The sequence below is a fragment of the Thalassophryne amazonica genome, unplaced genomic scaffold (assembly GCF_902500255.1).
Source record: "Thalassophryne amazonica unplaced genomic scaffold, fThaAma1.1, whole genome shotgun sequence".
Classification (NCBI taxonomy): domain Eukaryota; kingdom Metazoa; phylum Chordata; class Actinopteri; order Batrachoidiformes; family Batrachoididae; genus Thalassophryne; species Thalassophryne amazonica.
Genome location: NW_022986478.1, coordinates 3959 through 27489, shown reverse-complemented (window position 1 = coordinate 27489; position 23531 = coordinate 3959). Strand labels below are relative to the sequence as shown.

At 47.6% G+C, this 23531-nt stretch overlaps 2 protein-coding genes across 6 annotated transcripts; both read left to right on the top strand.

Moving 5' to 3' along the window:
• The first annotated feature begins 7522 nt into the window (after positions 1-7522).
• On the top strand, positions 7523-13602 carry LOC117506240. 5 transcript variants are annotated; one of them, XM_034165735.1, is made up of 8 exons: positions 8990-9117; positions 9207-9693; positions 9765-10244; positions 10329-10722; positions 10845-10955; positions 11243-11314; positions 11417-12336; positions 12384-13602. In XM_034165735.1, exons 1-7 carry the CDS (start codon positions 9110-9112, stop codon positions 12322-12324), a joined length of 2460 nt encoding a protein of 819 aa, XP_034021626.1. In that variant the 5' UTR covers positions 8990-9109; the 3' UTR covers positions 12325-12336; positions 12384-13602. The 5 variants fall into 5 exon arrangements, with proteins under 5 accessions (XP_034021628.1, XP_034021629.1, XP_034021626.1 ...); XM_034165737.1 differs by lacking the exon at positions 8990-9117 and adding an exon at positions 7523-7594 and having other exon boundaries at positions 11417-13602; XM_034165738.1 differs by lacking the exon at positions 8990-9117 and adding an exon at positions 7543-7594 and having other exon boundaries at positions 9185-9693; positions 11417-13602.
• A 599-nt stretch (positions 13603-14201) lies between these two features.
• Positions 14202-23059, top strand: LOC117506241 (sodium/potassium-transporting ATPase subunit beta-2-like). The gene is made up of 8 exons (XM_034165739.1): positions 14202-14493; positions 18210-18338; positions 18413-18517; positions 18958-19037; positions 19111-19236; positions 20640-20699; positions 21374-21469; positions 21847-23059. Exons 1-8 carry the CDS (start codon positions 14391-14393, stop codon positions 22006-22008), a joined length of 861 nt encoding a protein of 286 aa, XP_034021630.1. The 5' UTR covers positions 14202-14390; the 3' UTR covers positions 22009-23059.
• The last annotated feature ends 472 nt before the right edge of the window (positions 23060-23531 follow it).

Here is a 23531-nt window from a genome sequence, read left to right as displayed (position 1 = left end):
TGCACTATGCCTGCTCTGTGCCTGCTCTGCGCCTGCACTATGCCTGCTCTGTGCCTGCTCTGCGCCTGGACTATGCCTGCTCTGCGCCTGCACTATGCCTGCTTTGTGCCTGTTCTGCGCCTGGACTATGCCTGAACTATGCCTGCTCTGTGCCTGAACTATGCCTGCTCTGTGCCTGTTCTGTGCCTGAACTATGCCTTCTCTGTGCCTGAACTATGCCTTCTCTGCGCCTGAACTATGCCTGCTCTGTGCCTGAACTATGTCTGCTCTGTGCCTGTTCTGCGCCTGAACTATGCCTGCTCTGTGCCTGAACTATGTCTGCTCTGTGCCTGTTCTGCACCTGGACTATCCCTGAACTATGCCTGTTCTGCGCCTGGACTATACCTGCTCTGTGCCTGTTCTGCACCTAGACTATGCCTGAACTATGCCTTCTCTGTGCCTGAACTATGCCTGCTCTGTGCCTGTTCTGCGCCTGGACTATGCCTGCTCTGTGCCTGAACTATGCCTGCTCTGTGCCTGTTCTGCACCTGAACTATGCCTGCTCTGTGCCTGTTCTGCGCCTAGACTATGCCTGGACTATGCCTGCTCTGTGCCTGAACTATGCCTGCTCTGTGCCTGTTCTGCGCCTGGACTATCCCTGAACTATGCCTGTTCTGTGCCTGCTCTGTGCCTGAACTATGCCTGCTCTGTGCCTGTTCTGCACCTAGACTATGCCTGGACTATGCCTGCTCTGTGCCTGAACTATGCCTGCTCTGTGCCTGTTCTGCGCCTGGACTATCCCTGAACTATGCCTGTTCTGCGCCTGTTCTGCACCTAGACTATGCCTGGACTATGCCTGCTCTGTGCCTGAACTATGCCTGCTCTGTGCCTGAACTATGCCTGCTCTGTGCCTGGACTATGCCTGCTCTGTGCCTGTTCTGCGCCTGGACTATGCCTGCTCTGTGCCTGGACTATGCCTGCTCTGTGCCTGGACTATGCCTGCTCTGTGCCTGTTCTGCGCCTGGACTATGCCTGCTCTGTGCCTGGACTATGCCTGCTCCGCGCCTCCGTGCGAAGATGCCACAGCTGAGTGGGAGTGACCTTTAATCGGGTGGGAGAAGCGTAACAAAATCACACCAGGATCACTGATACAACATGCTTATTGTTTGATATGTGGGATTTGTTCTCAGGTGGGTTTTGGCCCTTGTCAGCGGGGCAGAGCTCGCTGGTTAGGAAGATTTTTTTATCAAGTGGGATGGGCTTGTTACATTTGAGGCTGTGGTAATTTCGGCAGGTGAGTAGGACGAGACTCAAAATGAGGAAAAAGGAACTCCCCCTGCAAGAAAAGAGAGAAAAGAAGTAACTCTGGTTCCCCTCTTAAAGGTCGGTCTGTCCAACAATTTCAATCAAGTCAAATACTCAGTTATTGTAAAAAAAATATATATATATATATATATATATATATATATATATATATATATATATATATATTATTGAAGACAAAAGAAATGCATGTGAGTGGATATAGGGTCAAAGGTCAGACATTCTGAGCTTTGTCTCTGCAGAAGCTCAGAATCCAGTTATCGGTTCACATATGTAAGAGATTCTTACGTGGCTGTGACGATGATCCAGTTTTCACCTGCTGCATCTAAAAAGGACCAATAACAATCAGAGATGCGATCAACTGACCGGAACATGTACCATGTCACTGTTTCCATGGTAACATCAGGTGAACTGACCTGGCTGAAGTGCAGGTCTGGCTGTTGGCACGATTCCATGTCCACAAAGCGAGTCACTGAACTGGGAACAGTTCCTCAGAGGCACCCGACCCTCAGCTGGCAGGAACACAAGTGGATCAATCAATCAGCTCGTTCTTTTAATTGTTCATTTTCGTTGGGTGTTTTCTGTGTTGGGTGCGTTTTTTTATTTAGGTGTTTTCAGCCTCAGGTGCATTTTCCATTGGACGTTTTCAGTTTCAGGTGCGTTTCCTGGTGTCGAGTGTTTTCGCCTTTGGGTGTGTTTGCCCTTTGGTGTCTTTGGCGGCAGATGCTTCCCATTGGGGTTTTGTTTTCTGTCGGGTGCATTTCCTGTCGGGTGTTTTTTTATTCCGTCTGGTGTTTTCACCATCCAGTGCGTTTCCCGTTGGGTGAGTGTACTGCGGAGCATTTTCCACACCGGGTGCGTTTCTCATTGGACATTTCCGCCTCAAGTGCGATTCTGTTGGGTGTTTTCAGCATTGGGTGTTTTTGCTGTTGGGTGCGATTCCCATTGGGTGTTTTCGCTGTCGTGTATTTTTCCCCTTTGGTGTCTTTGGCGGTGGGTGTTTCCCATTGGATTTTTTTTCGTTGGGTGCGTTTCCTGTGGGGTGTTTTTTTTTTTTTTTTTCGTTGGGTGCATTTCCTGTGGGGTGTTTTTTTTTTTTTTTTTTGTTGGGTGCGTTTCCTGTGGGGTGTTTTTTTTTTTTTCGTTGGGTGCGTTTCCTGTGGGGTGTTTTTTTTTTTTTTTTTCGTTGGGTGCATTTCCTGGCTGGTGTTTTTTTTTTTTTTTTCCGCCGCGTGCGTTTCCTGTTGGGTGTTTTGTTTTTTTGTTTTTTTTCATCGGGTGCATTTCCTGTCTGTTTTTTTTTTTTTTTCTTCGTCGGGTGCGTTTCCTGTCTGGTGTTTTTTTTTTTTTTTTTTTCGTCGGGTGCGTTTCCTGTCTGGTTTTTTTTTTCGTCGGGTGCATTTCCTGTCTGGTGATTTTTTTTTTTTTTTTTCGTTGGGTGCATTTCCTGTCGGGTGTTTTTTTTTTTTCGTCGGGTGCGTTTCCTGTCTGGTGATTTTTTTTTTTTTTCTTCGGGTGCGTTTCCTGTCGGGTGTTTTTTTTTTGTCGTCGGGTGCGTTTCCTGTCGGGTGTTTTTTTTTTTGTCGTCGGGTGCGTTTCCTGTCGGGTGTTTACCTGAACAGTCGGTGCATTCTGAACACTGGATTCCTCTGATCCGTCCGTTCTGCTCCTCGCTGCAGTTCCGCCTCGTGTAAAACCCTGAAAGTCAGATATTTATATATATTTTTTCATTATAATAATCATATATTATAATTTTTCTTTAACCTTTACTTGAGTCGTGTGACCCGGTGTGATTGGGCGGTTACCTGGGGGGCAGGTCTGACACTCAATCTGCCCTCTCTGTGCTTTGCAAAGGTCAAACGTCACCTTCAGCACGATCAGACACACAGTGTTGATCTGTAACAAACAGAAGGAGAACTTTAAAGTCCCGAGTCCAGAGCACAACCTGTCCACTGAAGTCCAGGTCTTCCTGACTGGATCCAGTCTGGTCTCCAGCTGCTCAGAAGAACTAAAAGGATCTGATCCTTGAACCTGTTTATCAGATCAGTGCAGCTCTGAACCTGCGGTCATCCGCATTCCAACAAGCCCCGCCCCCCAACATGCCAGAACCCGGCTCCGCTCGGACCGGGACTCAACCTGCTGACGGTCTGTCTGTCTGCACGCTAACAGAAGTACTCACATGCATGTTGTCCATCATGGTGTCGTCCTGGTAACGGACGTTACCGTGCACACAGCTTTTTGTGTCCTCAGTGTGGAGGGAGGAGCCTCCGCCCCGCCCACTGACGTCATGTGACGCATGTTTACTGTGTCCTCAGGGCGGAGGCCCCGCCCCTGACGTCATGTGATACCTGTCTTTCTTTCTTTTTCTTTTCTTTTTTTAACCAGAAGCCCAAATCTGTCTGTTCATTTTAAATATCTGATAAATGTTTCAAATTAAAGATCAACTTCACAGAAAATATTCTGACAGAAAAAAAATCAGTTAAAAAGTTGAATGTTTGTGACAAAAATCGTAAATCTGCTTGATTTTGATAAGAAATATTAAAGTCATCAAAATGAACTTGAAGAAGGTATTAGTCAATAAACAGGTGAAAAGTCAGTGATTCACTGATGAGTCGAAAAGGTCTTTTTGCTCTTTTACTTTGAGTTTCCTCACTGATTGACGTGCACTTCCTGGCCACCGTACCATGTGCAAACACTTCACCTTCAGTGGTTGAGAAAAAAGGATTCTTCACAAATGTTTTTTACACACATTGTGATGTGCACAGATGCGTATTTTACACGTTTTGTGCATCTAAACAGCGTTTTTACGCTGCTTTTTAAGGCCTCCATTGGGGGTGAAAAACTGCATATTTCTGACACATTTACGGTGCATTTAACAGCACTGTCTTTAATTACAACGAAAATAACTAATAAAATAGTGGATTGTTGGTGATGCACGTTGGGTGCGATTGGTCACTTTTACATTTTCCCTCCTTCCTCTCCAATCATATTTTGAAGGTTTTTTTTTTTTTCATTTCACACACTGATCGATCTCTGCTCCCCTCCACAGCATGTCTTTTTCCTGGTTCTCTCCCTCAGCCCCAACCAGTCCCAGCAGAAGACTGCCCCTCCCTGAGCCTGGTTCTGCTGGAGGTTTCTTCCTGTTAAAAGGGAGTTTTTCCTTCCCACTGTAGCCAAGTGCTTGCTCACAGGGGGTCGTTTTGACCGTTGGGGTTTTACATAATTATTGTATGGCCTTGCCTTACAATATAAAGCGCCTTGGGGCAACTGTTTGTTGTGATTTGGCGCTATATAAATAACATTGATTTGATTTTGATTTGATTTGATTACATTTTGATCATGGATCAAGTACATTAGGCAGAAAAGTCAGCAAATCTTCACAACACGGAGTTGGAATAAGACACTGAAATGACCCGGACGAATCCAGGCAAACCTCAAGTATCTGACCTGAAGGGAGGAGGTCACGGTGATTATTAACAAAGTGCTGCTGTTGGCTGCAGATGTAATATGGTGTTGAGTTTCACACACATCCCTGGCTGTGACGAACCTAAGATGACCGCTTTAGATCAGAGCCCCTCTGCGTGGCTGCGAACCCTCCCCACCGCACCCACTGAACGACTGACACCACAGCTGTACTTCTGCTGTTTGCCACCAGGTGGCCTTTTGTTTATTTTCCCAGAAATTGTGAGGTTTGACCCTGGGCAGAGGGGGTTCACCCTGGGCAGAGGGGGGTTCACCCTGGGCAGAGGGGGGTTCACCCTGGGCAGAGGGGGTTCACCCTGGGCAGAACAGGGTTCACCCTGGGCAGAGGGGGGTTCACCATGGACAGAGGGGGGTTCACACTGGGCAGAGGGGGGTTCACCCTGGGCAGAGGGGGGTTCACCATGGACAGAGGGGGGTTCACCCTGGGCAGAGGGGGTTCACCCTGGGCAGAACAGGGTTCACCCTGGGCAGAGCGGGGTTTACACCAGGCAGAGGGGGGTTCACCCTGGGCAGAGGGGGGTTCACCCTGGGCAGAGGGGGGTTCACCATGGACAGAGGGGGGTTCACACTGGGCAGAGCTGGGTTTACACCGGGCAGAAGGGGGTTCACCACGGGCAGAGGGGGGTTCACCCTGGGCAGAGCGGGGTTTACACCAGGCAGAGGGGGGTTCACCACGGACAGAGAGGGGTTCACCCTGGGCAGAGCTGGGTTTACACCGGGCAGAGGGGGGTTCACCACGGGCAGAGGGGGGTTCACCACGGACAAAGAGGGGTTCACCCTGGGCAGAACAGGGTTCACCCTGGGCAGAGGGGGGTTTACACCGGGCAGAGGGGGGTTCACCACGGACAGAGAGGGGTTCACCCTGGGCAGAGCGGGGTTTACACCAGGCAGAGGGGTGTTCACCATGGGCAGAGCGGGGTTTACCACGGGCAGAGGGGGGTTCACCACGGACAGAGAGGGGTTCACCCTGGGCAGAGCGGGGTTTACACCGGGCAGAGGGGTGTTCACCATGGGCAGAGCGGGGTTTACACTGGGCAGAGGGGGGTTCACCACAGACAGAGGGGTTCACCCTGGGCAGAGCGGGGTTTACACTGGGCAGAGGGGGGTTCACCACGGACAGAGAGGGGTTCACCCTGGGCAGAGGGCCACATATAGACAAACAAACACAGTCACACACCTACGGACATCATAAAGTTTCCAGTCCACCTAACCTGCATGTCTTTAGATGTGTGAGGAAGCCGGAGCACCCAGAGAACCTACAGGGAGCACACACAAACTCCACACAGAAAGGTCACAGGTGGGAATTGAAGCCATGACCTTCTTGCTGTCAGGCAACAGTGCTAACCACTAATCCATCAAGACTGTCCTTGATCCAGGATATGACTAAGACCAGGGCACACTGGAACTGAATAAAACCTGACCGAACAAATCAGTTCCTGAAGGTTCCATTTTCTTCATATTTATCTATTTTTATTTAACCTTTATTTAACCAGGAAAGTCCCATTGAGATTACTAATCTCTTTTTTAAGGGAGTCCTGGCCAAGACAGTGGCACAGATCACAACAATTTCAAGACATAAAAGACATTTTCATACAATAATACAGCTATTTAAAGCATTTACAAATCATGGATTTCATTTCCAAACCTTTGAGCAAAAGTTTAAAATTGCCAATTGGAACCAGTTCCTTTAGTTTCTGTTCCATGTTGTGGGGGAATATAAAATAAAAACATCAGTCTAACTTCTGCAGCTGAAATCGTCGACATCATTTGAGGTTCCACGGGGTTCTGTTCGATTCTTCTCTTTAATGTTTCTACTTTCATGATGTGGGTTTCATCTTGATCCGCAGTCAGGTTTTTAGAACTCATCCCGTCTGCTGTTTTTAACTCTAGGTGGCGCTATGCTGGCTAATCTGCTGCTGATGCCAACAAAGTCTGATGTCACAATAAAAAAAGCAAAAACCTTTTAAACAAGAATTCTATTGATAAACACTGAATATTTTCACAATAACCTCAAATTTCCTGCCGCTCCTGAACGCTTCATTGACGTCATAGTATCCGAATCTCATTAAGTAACCTCTCCTTTGACACAAAGTCCTTCTAGGACCGTCTACAGAGACCTGGGACCTGGTCCTGAGTCTGTCTCTGAACTCCTGAGATGGGGAACGCTGAGTTTTTGGTTCAGGGCAGCCGGTTCAGGGTGGCTCAGTGGTTAGCACTGCTGCTACAACATGGGAAAAAAATCCATGTGTGTAATTGATTTGATCACAAGTGATCGAGGTGTAACCCTGAGCCTGAAGATGGACGTGGAGGCTCTTCTCGGTTGGGGGTTCGAGCCCCTGATGCCCCCTTCCCCAATTTGGATTTACTGTCCATAATATGGTCCACTTGTTCCTTCAGTTCTTGATGTTCTTGTGCGAATTCATTCTCTCTGTCTCACAGTATAGCAACAGAATTACCGTCTGATGAACAACGGATTAGGGCTTCGAACCCCAAGCACCAGCTGAGGGTCCCCAGGCCAGAACCTCAGCACATGAGTGAGAGACATGTAAATAACAAGAGTCATCAGAGATTTCAGATCGTCTGTTCACCTTCTTATAGAAGCTCCCGGTGATCATACTTCAAATTAAAAAGTCTTTGTATTCGTGCTTTTTAATTTTTAAATTTGCTTTTTCATATGTTCTGGACGTATTCTCACTCCAGTCCAGCAGGGGGCGACAGAACACTTTCACACTGGGAGTGAGCATCTCGTCAATCCAGACTAACTAAAGAAGGAGACGAAGCAGCAGCGGAGCGGTTCTGTGTCGGTTCGGTGAGGCGGTTTAAATCTTTTAGGTTGAGGTTTTGTAAATCTGTTGTGTTCAGCGGACAGCTCGCGAGATTGTTAGCTGTTAGCTATCTGAAGCTAGCAGCCAGCTTTGCTTCTTCTTAGCGTCGGTCCTGTTAGCCTTTAGCATTCAGTATGGAGGAGCAGAGGGTTCCGTTATCGGACAGGCCGTGTTGTGTCGGTCTGCGGTCTGCTGTCGGACCTCGACCGGGGCTCAGTCCTTTGTTAGTGTCCGCAGGAGTCAGGGTCCGTGTTCTGGACCAGATGTCGGAGGGTTGACCGGCTAAAATACGAAATGGAGCGATTTGGGGCGAATTAGAGCATAATAATCACGAAATGGGGGTAAAAAGTAACGAAATGGAGCAGACTGACCCATTGATTGAAGTTTCATCTCTGGAGCACCAGATGGCGCTCTGCCCCGACTACATCTACTGAGCGCATCTAAAAAAAAAAAAGCTTTAACAAATAAAAGTAATTATTTGGAGTCAGTCTGGTTAACTCTGCTCCATTTCCTTACATTTTACCCCTATTTTGTGATTATCAGTCCCCATTTTGTATTTTAGTATGGCCCTGGTTGACTGTCTTATTAGCCCCGTCACCGTTTAATCTGATCGACCAAATAGAACCGGTGACTTTATTAAAGGCAAACCCGCAACCCATCAGAGCAGTGGAGACCTTTAACCAGACCAGGGGACAGGTCCAGGTCCACACATGCCCCTGGAAGAGACCAGAATACGGAGTCAGTCAGCAGGGAGCGCTGCAGGCGGCCCAGGTCACACGGGGTCACGCTGTGGGCTTACTGTGGAGTGACACAAAGGTTCAAGAGATGAAGTGCCATCTGGAGACTTTACACAAGATGTGACAGAGCTGTTGTGGGAGGAGAAACAAAGACACGCTAACTGGAAGTTGTTCTTTGGGTATTCTTACAGTCCTGTGAGTCACAGCTCAGAGTGAATTTACTTTGGGAGTGTTTGGGGAGTAGAGAGGGCCCCCCCGGCGTGTGTGTGTGTGATAATGAAACCATGCGTCAACACCTGTGGAGTTTATTTTTAGCTCTGCGGTACTGTAACACCTGGAGTGAGTCACATCACTGAATGCCTTTATGACACACGGCTCAGTCTTTGATCTCCAGGTGCTTTCAGAGCCACACCCCCACCCTCCAAGTGAATTCCTAGTTCGGCCTCTGCAGCTGGACAGCAGCCATGTGACTGAATTGTTTTTAGTGTTTTTCATGTTTCTTCTTGGTCGTATAAAGTCCAGCACACAGTGTTGGTGGTAAAGTAAGTAAAGAGCCTTTTATTGTCGTACATATTTACAATGAAATCTGTCCTCTGCATTTAACCACAGATGTGTGATGCGAACTGCACGCCGTGCAGAAACAGCCCGTTGAGTCAGTCCTGAGTGAACCCGGGAGCACCACCGCCTTTAATTTCAGGGCTTCATGAAGAAATATTTAGTCAGTTACATGTGTTGTTGGAATAATCAAGATTATATGAACACATGATTTTGTATGTTTATACTTTTATTTTTTAAATACATCTTTAAGTCTCATGTGAGATAAAATATTACATTCAGGTGTCACCACTGCAATCAATAGGTCGCCTGTTACCATGGAAACTGGGGTTACCGTGCCAGACCACGCCGGGAGCAACGCAGCAGACGAGCCTGGAAACGCCTTGAAAACCGCTCACGAAGCTAAACCCACCAGGCGCCAGCCCCGCCGCCGTGCCGTGGCCGCAGTGGGGAGGCGGATCCAGAAGGGAAAGAGGAGGAACCCCACTGAGAAAAGGAGTGGCCAGAAGGTGAAGAAGCGTGGGAAGAAAGAGAAAAGGCAGGGCCAAGAGGAGAACGAGGAGGGCGTGACAGTGAAGCGGACGTGGAGTGACTCAAAGCGGCGTTACGATAAGAGACATTACTGTGTCTTCTGCCGGCGGCCGCAGGTGAAGATCGCTCGCCACCTGCTGAGGCAGCACGCCGACGAGGAGGAAGTGGCCATGGCCAGCGCCCTGCCCATGGGCTCCAAACAGCGCCACCTGCTGCTGGACCAGCTGCGCTGCAGAGGGAACTACCTGCATAACATTGAGGTGTCTGTCGGTCCTCCTGTTGCTGTCTCTGCCCTCCTGTCTCTCTTCTTACCTGTCTATCTCTCGTCCAGGTGATCCGGCACGGCAGCGGTGAGATCATTCCGTGCCGGCGGCCTTCGGAAGAGGTGGATTCTGGGAATTATCTCCCCTGCCCACTGTGTCTGGGGTTCTTCCTGCGCCCAGTCCTCTGGAAACACCAGGCCTTCTGCCGTAAGAAGCTGACCTCTGACCCCGCTGTGGATGGCACCACCCGCCTTCCCAAAGACATGACCTCTGACCCTGCCGAGATCATGACCTGCCATCCTGTAAGTGACAGGAAGTCTGAGTCCACGGAGGACACACTGACTGTTGACCACACTGAAACTCAGGTAACCCAGATCACTGGCCTGTCTCCAGACCAGACTACGACCTCTGACCCCAGAATGGACCAGCCCAGGAAGCGTTTCAGGGTTCAAGCTGCGGCGTCACGCCTCCTGCCCATTTCTGGCGGCGCATCTGAAAGCTGCAGTGAAATCCTGCACCGCATGAACCAGGACCACATATCCCAGCAGGTAAGGGTCCACCTGTTCTCCTGGTTCTACCTGTCCCACTGCCGGTTCTGGCCCACTAACCCACCACGCTGTGATTTTATGCAGGTCAAGTCTGACTGGTTAATCTGTAAATATGGGAACAAACTGATGGAGAACAAAGATGGCAGCCCGAAGAGGTATGACTATGTCAGCCAGAAGCTGAGGGACCTGGGCAGGTTCGTCCTGGCTGCCAGGTCCCTGGACTCTGACGTACAGAACCTTCACGACATCTTGGCTCCCGGAAAACTGAGCCTGGCGCTGGCTGCCGCCCGAAAGGCCTCGGGGTACCGCTGGAGCCGCCCCCCATTGGTCGTCAAGACGACGCTGATGACCGTTTGTGATCTCGCCATCGCCGAAAACGTCCAGGAGGGCGACTGGGAGGCCGCAGCAAAGACCACTGAATTCTTCAACCTGCTGGGACAGGACTGGGACACGCTTGGACTCATGATACCAGACACAGGTACGGGCACCTGTCCAGCATCGTGTTCAGTCCACCCTGACCCAGGTCACAGATTCCAGCTACATGCTACTGTTACAGTGTCAGGTCAGACCAATGGCTGAGTTATGTTTTTCATCTTCTAGCGCTTGCTGTAGGTGGGACACAGGTGAAGAAAAGGTCAGTCAAACCAGGAAATGAGAAGAAGGACACCATCCAGGGCCCAGAACAACCTGGTCCGAGGCCACAATCTGAGGGTCAGTGCTGAAGTTTAGCAGTGGTTTGTTCCTGAATAGGACCTCTGACGCGACAGGGTCAGACACCTGACCTCGGGGTCATGAGGTCGATCTCGTTTCTCTCTATCATGTTCCTGCTTTCCTCCCTTGTGTCCTTTGTGTCCTTCCTCCTCAGCTTGGTGATGCTGGCGGTCGTAATTAACATGATTCTGGATCCCTTAATTAACACGGTTCTGGGCCAGTTTTTGATGTGAGATTAAATGTCCAGCAGATGGAGCTGTTTCTTTCTTTCTTTTTTTTATCTCTAGATTCATTGAAGGTGGGCAGCCGACCAGAGAACTCTACTCTTCCAGAGTCCAGACTACAGAGTCCAGTCAGCGGTGGGTCTGAAACATAAGTTCTTCCTGATTGTTTCGTTTATGTGATGTATCTTGTTTAATTAAATCTTCGGAGTGCTAATGGAACTTTTTTCTGTCTTGGAGGCTCTTTAGCGCCCAGAAAGTTCCACCGGCGTCCGTGGTCGCCTGCAGAGAAGCAGGCAGTCTGGAGACAGCTGGAAGTTCACGTCCTCGCCCAGTCAGTACCAGGGAAGGAGGCCTGTCAGCGCTGTCTGGACCTGGAGCCTGTCCTCAGAGGACGCCACTGGAAAGACATTAAAAACCAGGTGTACAATCAGATCCAGAGCCAGAAGAAGCAGCTGTTCCATGCCCAGATGAATCTCCAGGAGAACCAGGAAGAACAGCAGCCGATCCAGAACCAGAAGAAACAGCAGTGCCATGCCCAGATGGACCCACAGAATAAGGATCATGCTCATACTCAGAGGAAGCGGCAGTGCGAGGCACAGGTGGACCAACCCGGCACAGACAACATCCAGAACCAGAAGAAACAGCAGTACCAGATACCAATGGACCATCCAGACGACATGCAGAGCCAGAAAAAACATCAGTACCAAGTCCAGATGAATCACCAGGGCATCCAGACTCAAAACATCAATACCAGACCCCCCTTGGACCACCAGGACCAGATTCAAATACACAAGAAACAGCTTTACCAGCTGGACAGCCAGATCCAGAGACTCCAAACGGGCCTGGAACGAGACACTGGCATCCTGACGGCTCCATACAGTTCTGAAGGACCTCACCGAGTCCTCGGACAGACAGTACTAGATCGGGACCCCACCATGGGTCCATATCCTCTTTCACACAGGGCCCCGGGGCTCCACATGGACCAGTTGCTGTCCAGGACAGCGTGGACTGATGAGTCTCTGGTCCAGACGGCACAGTCAGTGAGCACCTGGCCAGGAATCCACTCCAGGATGCACCATCAGGAGGACCTGCGCCCAATCCCTACTCTGGACATGTCCACCTCTGATGGACATGCCCACTTCTGATAGACACACCCACAGTGTTTCAGAAAACACCTGACTGATGTCCACTCTGTATACAACGTCCTCAATTTAAAGTTGTATCACTCGCACCCTTTTAGTTATTAATGCTGTTGCCATGGTGATTGTGATGTCAGTTGTCCTGTTTTTGTTTTTTGTTAACCATTCAAGGACCACAACAAATCTCAGCTGATCCTGTTCAGACTGGACTCGCTGGGACCTACAGGGTTGCGTGACATCTTTAAAATGAATTTCAGTTCTCTTTGAAAAGGAAACTTTTCTGTCTTTGTCCCTCAGGCGGAGACATAAAACTGTCCGCTGACCATGATGTGTAATCACGGTGTCCTTAGTTTCCAGTGACACACGGACCAACCTTCTCCAGAGGGATCAGAATCATGTTCTCACCCTGAACCCTGATGAACGTTAACCAGTTAACTAGACTAGTGTCTATAAAACTGTCAGTCTATCGGTGTTTGGGACACACTTTAAATCGAGTTCAGTTTTCTCCAAATTTAAACTAGAAAGTGATCTAGTCTGTCTCTGGTACCAGGTCTCTGTGGAGGATCCTTGAGGGGACATCAGCTACCACATTTTGTCCACATGGTGTGTCTCTCTGGACATGATCCAGCACACTGGTGCCTCAGTGTTGAGGACCCCAGACTGGAGAAGGTCAAGGACACGCCCGAGTGTCACCTGCCTTGTGTTCTCCCATTGGGTCAGCCATCTTGCTACTCCCTGGGCATGTGCGCTCCCACCAAATCACAGATGTGCATGTCTTCTGCTCTTTGGAGGAATATCTCATGTAAAGGGGTTCTGAAATAAATTTGGAGGACTCGTCCAGTAATCGGTCCCCATCGACCTCGTCAGAACGTCACACCTCATGATTCCGCCACCAGTCTTGTTTCTGTTGGAACAGCCTTCTTTCTAACCATGTCACTTTCTGTTCCTTTATGACATCATTGTTCATGACTGCAGAAAACAGAATGTCCTGATACTAAAATTATTGGACCATTTAAGGTCTTTTGTACTTTAACACAGCAATGATAAAAGTTTTCCAGAAGTTTCCGGATTTTGCTGTTTTGTAATGATTTTACGCGTCTGCTGCGGCTTAAAGATCTTGAGAGCATTAGATGTCTCACTCTGCTACACGGTCCATGTTGATGAAATGATTGGAGGTGTTCAAAGAGCAGCCGAGTGGTTTCTCTCCTCTACAAATGATCTTTGAGGCTCTGCATGACCAGATTACTGGTTTCAGCACTATTTTAATAAAAGCTGTAAAACGCCGTCTGTCTGATACTCATGTTAGCTACAGCAGCTGTTAGCGGCTCAGCGCTCCTCAAACAAGCAGTCTTCCTCTTTCTTCTGGTTTTTTTTTTTTAGTAACTTGATGTGAATTACTTTAGGGTTTTTTTGTGTGTAGCGATAGAAGGTTTAAGTCCCGTGTGGTGATTTTGGGTCAGAGTCCCTGAAAAATGATTTTGCTGTCAGATGAATTCAGAAATGACTTATTTTTGGACTCCTGTGTGAGACACGCCCATTTTGTTTGTACAAGGACAGGGGGCGTGGCCAGATGTTTTTTATTTCTTTATTTTTTAAATAGAATGGTATATATATTTTATGTTTTCCCTCCAAGCCCCCCAGTGTTTGTCTCTTCTGTCTTGAAGCTTTGAGGAGCTTTTATAGAACTAATGACCCACTTTAATGAAAATATCTTGAATATGAACAAGTTAAAATTACAAAAATCTCTAAGAATGAATGCAAATAAAAGTGTCACTTAAAATCAAGGAATGAAGCAAAAGGCCAAATATTGGTTATATTTTAACATTTAATTCAGATAAAGCGGGTCAGGACGAGTGGTGACGTCAGGCAGTTTTGGGAGAAAGTCGCTCTCCCATTGGCTGGTGGAGGGCAGCCGTGCTGACGTCACTGGCAGTCTGGGTGAGTAGGTCTGCGGCAGTCTGACGCTGTGATCACTGTGTGTCAGTCATCATCGATCCGGTGGATCAATACATCGATTCTTTATTGCTTTAAATCAGACTGAAGCTCGCGAGTGGCGCGCGCGACACCTCATCATGTCCTCCAGCAAAGAGGAAGAAAAAGGCGCGAACGACTGGCGGGAGTTCTTCTGGAACCCGCGAACTCTCGAGTTATTGGGCCGAACCGCCACGAGCTGGGGTGAGTCCTCGAGTCCGGTCCAAAGCCCCGAACCTCTCTGTGTGTATGGGTGTGTGCGTGCGTGCGCGATGCTCGGCCGTCCTCAGCCGTGTCTGAAGGTCAGAGTCTATTTATAAATCTGCCTCTTAAAGGAGACCCGAGTGTCCGGGTCCGAACCCGAAACTTCAGGCCGATTGTTCTCAAGTCAGTGTTCAACATCATCCAACAAAAAACATTACACTATGTAACACAGTTTTTGTTCCTGGCTTCTAAGCGTTATATTTCAACTGCTTAAAGTCTGGAAAAATGACTACATTCAGCACAAACTTTTTTTTTTTTTTTTTTTTACGTTCTAGAAAGTTGTAAAAGTTTCTTGAAATTTCTAGATAATTCTGGAAACTTCTAGAAAATTCTGGAAAGAATATTCTAGAAGACTACTCAGTAGTAGTGAAGGCGAATCGAGAATATTCTTGAAAACAGACAAATTTCAAAATATCATTGTCCTGATCACAGAAGCAAAGTTTCTGTGGAATAACAGCTATTTTCTATTTATTTAAGGCGTAACAGGTTAGGAAAACACACTGTGTACCCAGGAACAAAACAAAAATAAAAATGTGTTACATATAGGGTTGCCAACTCTCAAAAATAAATAAGGGACACCTCACCGCCAGGGCCGACCGGCCAACTGACCATCGCCTTCACCCTTCCCAGCGTCTGTGTGGAACGATTTTTAACCATTTGACTGTTGACTTGACCCTGAATTTAGGTAGATGCACACATGCATTTGTTCTGATATGAACACGTGGAAAACAAATTATTATTTAGCAATTTATTTTTAGTGCAAAATAAATTTTCACTCACAATTTCAATATGAGCATTTTGTCTTCTTTAAAAATAAATCTCTGTAGTGCTTAACTTAAAATTGTATAAATTAACAAAAAAAAAAACAATACAAAATTTGCATCATCCAAAACAATGTAACAGTGCACATTTACACATTTAGTGTAATAAAAAGTGCAAAAAATAAAGTCTGAAAAGTAAACAATACTGTTGTCGCGCACCTTTCCCACCCAGCCATTTTCCTTTTCTCATTCTCTCTGTATTTTTGCATTCTTTTTTGTTTGTTTGGTTTTTTTTTAGGAGGAGTAGTAACGACGTTACATTGCTGTCCGTAGACATATCTGCAGTGCCGGTGTCGGTGTCTGTATCGATATCAGCCATGCTGCTTTGTTATTGTCCAGCGACCGTCGTCGGCTCATGACGTCGGTATCTTCTTGCGAGCTTCATGTGCCTCGACCAATGAGATAAGAGTGATTCTGTATTGTCAACTCGTGTCTGTCAGCTCATTGGTGAAAAGCAGGAGAGAGGCTGGGATCAAATTTACCGTAAGTTTCCATATAAAGCGCCAGTCAATTCCATTGACATTTTACAGACTTTTGATTCTCACAGAAATACGGGACAAACTGCGTCCCGTTTCAGGTCAATACGGAACGCACACTTTTATTTCCAAATAAGGGACGATTCCGTTTTTCAAGGGACGGCAACCCTAGTTACATAGTGTTATCAATGTTATCTGCGGAGGTGATGGTCTCGTGGTTAAGCGTTGAGCTTAAGACCAGAGGATCCTCTGTTCAAATCCCACAGCCTGACCTGAAAATCACTAAGGGCTCTTGGGCAAGGTCCTTAGTCCCCTAGTTGCACCCTGTGTGTAGTGAGCACCTTGTATGGCAGCACCCTGACATCAGGGTGAATGTAAGGCGTTATTGTAAAGCGCTTTTTTGCGTCTGATGCAGATGGAAAAGCGCGATATAAATGCAGACCGTTTACCATCCAGCTAAACATTAAACAGCCAACAACATATAAAACACCATCAATATTAACATAATCCAACAAAAGATGAAAATCAAAGCGTTAAACTCATCCAACCCAAATATGTTATGTTGTGTGTCTTTTGATGAGCTGTGGGTCACGCTGCCCACCGGTCTTCCATTGTGGACGTTGATTTTTGTTGGTTTGATCTTGCTGGATGGGCGCCCCTCTGAGTCTGGTCTGTTTCAGGTTTCTTCCTCTAAAACCCCAGACAGAGTTTTTGTGGCCGCTGCTGGTTCAGGTGGGTTGGTGAGGTTGGACGTCATGGAGCTGGACATTTGAGGAAAGCAGGAAGCCTCCAGCAGGCTCAGCTGTTTCCTGAGGACACTTGTCCCTGTATTGTCTCAGTGTCTCGTCTTACGGCTACATTTCTGCAGTGGACTCATCAGTCCAGACCGGTCCATGGTCCAGACCACCTGCTGCCCTGTCCTTGTGTTTTCTTGCACACGTGCACTTTCCACGTCTGTGACACTTTGGCTGCAAGTCTTCTATGAAGACCCGCTCGCATCTCTGGTGCGTAGATGGTGGACCAGGGTCTCTGGTTTCTGCCATAGCTGAGTGTGTGTGTGTGTGTGTCTTAGCAGCCTCTGTGTCTCTGGTACCAGGTCTCTGGAGGATCTTTGGGTCCCGCTCAGTGAGGCTGACACCGTGTCCATGTGGTGTGTTTGTGGACATGATCTGGAATGTGGGCGTCTCAGTGTGCTGGAGATAAAGAGATGAAAGTGTTACAAAAAATCTGCTGCTGTTCACTGAAAAAAAAAAAAAAAAATTAAACTGTGAGCGGCTCCAGAGATTAGCCCCTCCCCCACCGCCAGTCATACTAAATGTAGGTTATGCTCTGCAGGGGGAGGGGCCATCATATGGTCGAGAGACATAGAGAGAGAGAGAGGGGTGAGCTGGTTTTAGAGAAAAGAGGATTATAAAGATGACATTTAAAAGACGAGGCTCCTCTGAGCCGACCCACAGCGAGGTCGTCGTCCTCCGACGGGTTTATGTTCAGTGACATCATCATTCTGTCCACTCAGATTCAGCTTCATTCATCACCATGTTTGTGCATCATGTTCCTGCAAAGGAGTTCATTAAGGAGAGTAACCTCTGACCCTGGTGAAGTGCAGCAACGGTAGTGAAACGGTCTGACCTCTGACCCCAGTGAAATGCTGCAAAGGTAATGAAACGGTCTGACCTCTGACCTCAATGAAATGCAGGAACGGCAATGAAACGGTCTGGTCTCTGACCCCGGCGAAATGCAGAGAAGGTAATTAAACGGTCTGACCTTTGACCCCAGGGAAGTGTAACGGTTGAACTCACTCACTCATCTTCAGCCGCTTATTCCAATTAAAGGTCATGGGGGGCTGGAGCCTGTCCCAGCAGACATAGAGCATGAGGCGGGGTACACCCAGGACAGGACACCAGTCTGTCACAGGACCACATTCAGACAAACAAACGCATTCACACCCGCACACACACCTACGGACAGTTTAAAGTTTCCAATCCATCTAACCTGCATGTCTTTGGATGTGGGAGGAAGCCGGAGCACCTGGTGAGAACCCACGCAAACACGGGCAGAACATGCAAACTCCACACAGAAAGGCCACAGTTAGGAATCGAACCCATGACCTTCTTGCTGTGAGGCAACAGTGCTAACCACTAAGCCAAGATGGTTGAACTGTGACTGTAAAAACATCAGAGGTCTGATTATGGCTCCTTGTGGTACTCCAGCATGAACGTACATGTTGTGTTTGTACTCTGAAATAAGAATCTGTTCACGGCAAGTCGCCGTGACTGTGGAGCATTTTTATGAATTATTTCTTCATTGCTGGCAGCCTTTGACCTGACATTGTTAATCACCTGAGCTGCGCCCCCTGCAGGTCTGATCCTGCTCTTCTACCTGATCTTCTACCTGTGCCTGGCGGGGATGTTCGCGCTCACCATGTGCATCATGATGCTGACACTGGATGACTACAAACCCACCTGGCAGGATCGGCTGGCCACGCCAGGTACATAAGACAAGCTGTCTGTTTAACAAGACTGACGCTAACGAGGCTAACGAGGAGGCGCCTTTGTGCTACAGGGATGATGATTCGCCCGAAGGTGGACCAGCTGGAGATCACGTACTCTGTGTCGGATGACGTCAGCTGGAACGGGTTCGTCCAGAACCTCAACACCTTCCTCAGCCGTAAGACACGCACACGTCACACGGTGCGTTTGTTTGTGAAAGGATGACCAGAGTCTCTCTGCCTGCCTGTCTGTTTCTGCCTGTCTGCCTCTCCAACTGTCTTGCTGTCTCTCTGCCTGTCTCGCTGTGTCTCCACCTGTCTGTCTCTGTCTGTCTGTCTGTCTCTCTGCATCTGTCTTGCTGTCTCTCTGACTGTGTGTCTGTTTCTCCACCTGTCTGTGTCTCTGTCTCGCTGTCATTCTGCCTGTTTGTCTGTCTCTCCGCCTGTCTGTCTGTTTCTCCACCTGTCTGTCTGTGCTTGTTTCTACTTGTCTGTCTCCACCTGTGTGTCTCTCTGTCTCACTGTCATTCTGCCTGTGTGTGTTTCTCCACGTTTGTCTCTCTGCATCTCTGTCTGTCTGTGTTTTTCCACCTGTCTGTCTCTGCCTGTCTGTCTGCAGCCTACAACGACAGCCATCAGGTCCAAACCAATGATAACTGTCTTCCAGACACGTACTTTGTCCAGGAGGACAGTGGAGAGGTAAAGCCTGTCTGTCTGTCTGTCTCTCTGTCTCACGATCTGCCTGGCTCACTGTCCACCTGTCTGTCTGCAGGTGAGGAATAACCCGAAGCGTTCCTGTCAGTTTAATCGAACCATGCTGCAGGAATGTTCTGGGCTGATGGACCGTTTCTATGGTTACAGCACAGGTCAGCCCTGCATCCTCATCAAACTGAACCGGGTACGTGACCTTTAACCTTTAGCCTCACTCTGTGTGATGTAACAGACTTCATCACATATTACAACAAAAATCTGCCCTATCCTCATAAATCAGCCCTCGTGAGATACAAGAAGAAATAGGGCTGATAAATCAAACACTTGTCCTGTCAATTTTACTGTCCTGGAAACTGTGGCAATAAAATCGGGGCGACACAAATCTTAAAACCAGGGTGATATCAATCTTAAAATTGGGGTGATACGAATCTTAAAACCAGGGTGATGCGAATCTTAAAATCAGGGCGATGCGAATCTTAAAATCAGGGTGATGCGAATCTTAAAATCGGGGCGATGCAAGTCTTAAAATCGGGGCGATGCAAGTCTTAAAATCGGGGCGATGCAAGTCTTAAAATCGGGACGATGCAAGTCTTAAAATCGGGACGATGCAAGTCTTAAAATCGGAGTGACGCGAATCTTAAAACCGGGGCGACGCGAATCTTAAAACCGGGGCGACGCGAATCTTAAAACCGGGGCGATGCGAATCTTAAAACCGGAGTGACGCGAATCTTAAAACCGGGGCGATGCGAATCTTAAAACCGGGGCGATGCGAATCTTAAAACCGGAGTGACGCGAATCTTAAAACCGGGGCGATGCGAATCTTAAAACCGGAGTGACGCGAATCTTAAAACCGGGGCGATGCGAATCTTAAAACCGGGGCGATGCAAGTCTTAAAATCGGGGCGATGCGAATCTTAAAACCGGGGCGATGCAAGAAAAAGACATTGAAAATGCCAGGCTTTGTATCGCCCCGCTTTTCATCCAATCAAGAGCCCCCATTTCTCAGCCCCACCAGTGACATGCCCCCATTTTGTGTTACTCTGGTGACAAGTGCAGGGTCCTGATACAGGATCCAGATCATTTCATTCAACCAAGATGTGTGATCAAGGAGAGAGAGAGTTTTAGCCTCCCGAGCAGGAAGAATTCTAAAACTTGAGTCTCTCACTGAAGTTAGTGAGACACCAAGAAGTTAGTGAAGAGGACACTCAGGACTTTAGAGAGACATAAGAACATTCCATAATTTACATATCGCCCCGATTTACCTGCATTGTTCGTCTACATGATTCATGTGTATGATTATTATCCTTTATTTTTGTTGTAAAATGTGATAAATATCTTATCACGTCTGTTTATGTCTCATGGCCTGATACAGATACATCGGGTGTGAGACATAAACAGACATGTGATAACATGTATGTTTATCTGCTGAGGACATAACACTGGACTGGTGTCCAAATACGTTTGGACCCTAGACATTAAAAGGTTCTGTCCCACAGTGGACAGGAAAACCTTTTGCCCAAGTATATGTGGACCGAACAAAGGGACACATCAGAGGAACCCTCAGTAACTCTCTGCCTGTCTGTCTGTCCAGGTGATTGGTCTGTATCCAGGGAAGGACAGTCAGTCTCCTTTTGTCACCTGTGGAGCCAAGGTCTGAAACTACTGTCTGTCTCAGCCCGTCTTACCACCCGTCTGTCTGTCTTACTGTCTCTCTGTCCTGTCGTCTGTCTTCAGTTGTACAAAATGGGGCAGGACGAGTGGGTAAGCTCAGTAGTTCAGAACGTAGCTGACGTAGAGCTGAGAACCTGTGTCCAAGGAACTCTTAGACCCACTTAGAGGATGATGTCATATCAAAGTAACAGCCAATCAGAAGCTTTGCCTCTGCAGTCCTGCCAGGCTTCATGTCTCCATGGACACGATCCCTGACTTTATTCCCATGATGCCCGATTCAGCACATGAGCTGTGAACCGGGTTTCAGGATTCTTCCGATCAGGTCTACAGGTTTTATGATGGATGACGTTCCCGATCCAGGAGCTGGCTGATGGTGACGCCCTTTGAACCCTTGACCTTGTTGCTGTGGCACTGTCTGCACAAATGACACGTTGCCATGGAAACACACTGATTTTTTTGTCTTTGTTGAAATGTTTTTTGAGTGAATGTAAAATGTGAATAATGTAATTAACTTTATGAACACATGGGGGCAGCAGTGACCTACAGGTTAGAGAAAAGGAGCTGAGGGTCAAAGGTCAGGGTGAAATCATGTTTGTGCATGTGGAGATCTATCGGTGATGGTGATGTGATTATTGGTTATTGACCTGTGTCCAGAAGGAGGATGGTGATAAGATGGGACCACTGGCGTACTACCCGCCTAACGGCACTCTCAACCTCATGTACTACCCCTACTACGGCAAGAGAGCTCAGGTAAGACGCGTCAAGGAGCGGACTTCCTCCAGGGGGCGCTGGTCACATCTGAGTAGTATCTAGAGTTAATGGAAATAGATGTCTGCTTGTGGGATTCTCCCAATTCTCCGATCCGTGCGCTCGATGATCCCAATTCTCCGATCCGTAAAGTTGATTTTTCCTGATTCGGAGTTGCAGACTTGTGTGTTAGATATGTGTTGGACAAGATGTGGTGACGGGTCTGACGGCGGTGCATTACCCAGGTGGATGAGACACCCTCATACCTGGAACGCCATCTTTTTCAGTGGAAGCATGTGGGGTGAAAACATAATTTGAAGATGATGTGGGCGGAGCAGCCACTGTTTGGGGCAGGGCTTATGGTGTTTGTTGTGTTGCAGGTGAACTACACTCAGCCTCTTGTGGCCGTGAAGTTCCTGAATGCCTCGCTGAACACCGACATCAACGTAGAGTGTAAAATCAACTCCAACAACCTGCCCGCCGGCAGCGACAGGGATAAGTACGCCGGGCGGGTTTCCTTCAAACTAAGAATCAACGAATAAAATGCCGCACACGTGCACAAACAGTCCAAACGCACAAATCGTCCCTCGAACCTGACCAGGTCACGCTGCACCTGCACGTTATAGTCCCACAGACCCACTGCCAGCGGCGCTGCACTCAGGTCCATGAATATTTGGACAAATTTTTCTGCGTTTGCATGTTGAATGAATCTGGAGTAAAAACACAGACGTCCTGTCCAAACATTCAAATCAGAAGAGCAGTGTAGGAATTACAGCTTTTTGGGGGGGGGGGTCCAAAAGTATCTGGACAGCAGATTCACTCATTAGTCAACAGATAAACAGCTGGTTAAGAAACGCACTTGCGGCCTGTGCTACATTTGTGAATGAGGTGTTGCTTTTTGACAATTTAAAAAATAACACGCTGAAAATCTGTTCGTGCTCCGTAAACTCAAAATAACATGAACGTGTGAATCGCACCCATCAAAGCCTCTAAAGGATGTAGCGTATTTTTCTGGGCTGACGCTGCGTTCACTGACAGTGGGGAATTATTCCTGAAATCAAACATATCACTTTAAAGAGTTCATAATCATTCCAGCGTCCAATAAAACGAAAACAGATGATCGACATTCAGCCTGCGTGAAGTTGAGAAATTGCTGACTAATTTATTGACTTATTTATTGCTTTAATTGTCTCGGTGCAGTAACCAGTCAAGTACAGTCTTTGTTTTCCTTTGTGGTTTTGTTGCTTGTCGTTAAGTAGCGTTAAGGAGCTCGTGTCTCTCATTGTGCAGACTGGTTGCTGATGTTTACGTGTGTTGTTTTTATTATTATTATTTATTGTCAATACGACTGAGCATGATGGTTGTTACCATGACAACTGAACACACACCGGCACAATCACCTGTGCCACACAAACACGCCTCCTCCGAAACCTCCCAACAACGTCTTCCACCACTTCCTGGTTATCGGCCCGACAGACTGATCGGGTGATCCCTTTTGTATGCTGTTATAAAATACTTGTCTGTGATTGGTGAATTGATTCTGCCTGAAATTTAACCTGCTGTTTCAAGAAAGAAAGAAATAAAACAAACAAATGATTCATGTGTCTGCATCAATAATGGGAGGAGCCACAGTCGCACCTTAAATCATGATGTCCGAGAAAAGACACAGTGGAATCACTGCGCAGATTCATAACATTTATATAAAAGACTTTTATTCTGAAAAGGTCATTTCCTTTAAACTTCAGACTGATCAGATAACTGTGGTCATGTAACTTCAAGTTGGAACAAAAGTCAGTATCAGACAGGAAACAGTCGAACTGTCAGTCCAATGAAACAAGAGTGAAATGTAACAGGAACCTGACAGGAACTGCTGGTCCCAAGAGGAACTGTCTCCTGGCTTCTGTTGGAAAAGATGATGTCAGAACAGCTGCATGTTGGGTTCTGATAGTTCCAGGCGAGGACCACAGACCTGAAGTCTTGCTGCACAGACCCGTCTGTCTTCATGTCATTGTGCACGTTAAAAGACACAGTTGACTGGTCCTCGGCTGGAAAAGCCACTAGAGGT

Coding starts and splice junctions, on each gene's coding strand:
- LOC117506240 (XM_034165735.1), top strand. Junction 10,245..10,328: donor AGGACCACATATCCCAGCAG/GTAAGGGTCCAC, acceptor GATTTTATGCAG/GTCAAGTCTGACTGGTTAAT. Junction 10,723..10,844: donor ACTCATGATACCAGACACAG/GTACGGGCACCT, acceptor TTCATCTTCTAG/CGCTTGCTGTAGGTGGGACA.
- LOC117506241 (XM_034165739.1), top strand. CDS start 14,391: ATGTCCTCCAGCAAAGAGGAAGAAAAAGGCGCGAACGACTGGCGGGAG. Junction 14,494..18,209: donor CCGAACCGCCACGAGCTGGG/GTGAGTCCTCGA, acceptor CGCCCCCTGCAG/GTCTGATCCTGCTCTTCTAC. Junction 18,518..18,957: donor CCTCAACACCTTCCTCAGCC/GTAAGACACGCA, acceptor GTCTGTCTGCAG/CCTACAACGACAGCCATCAG.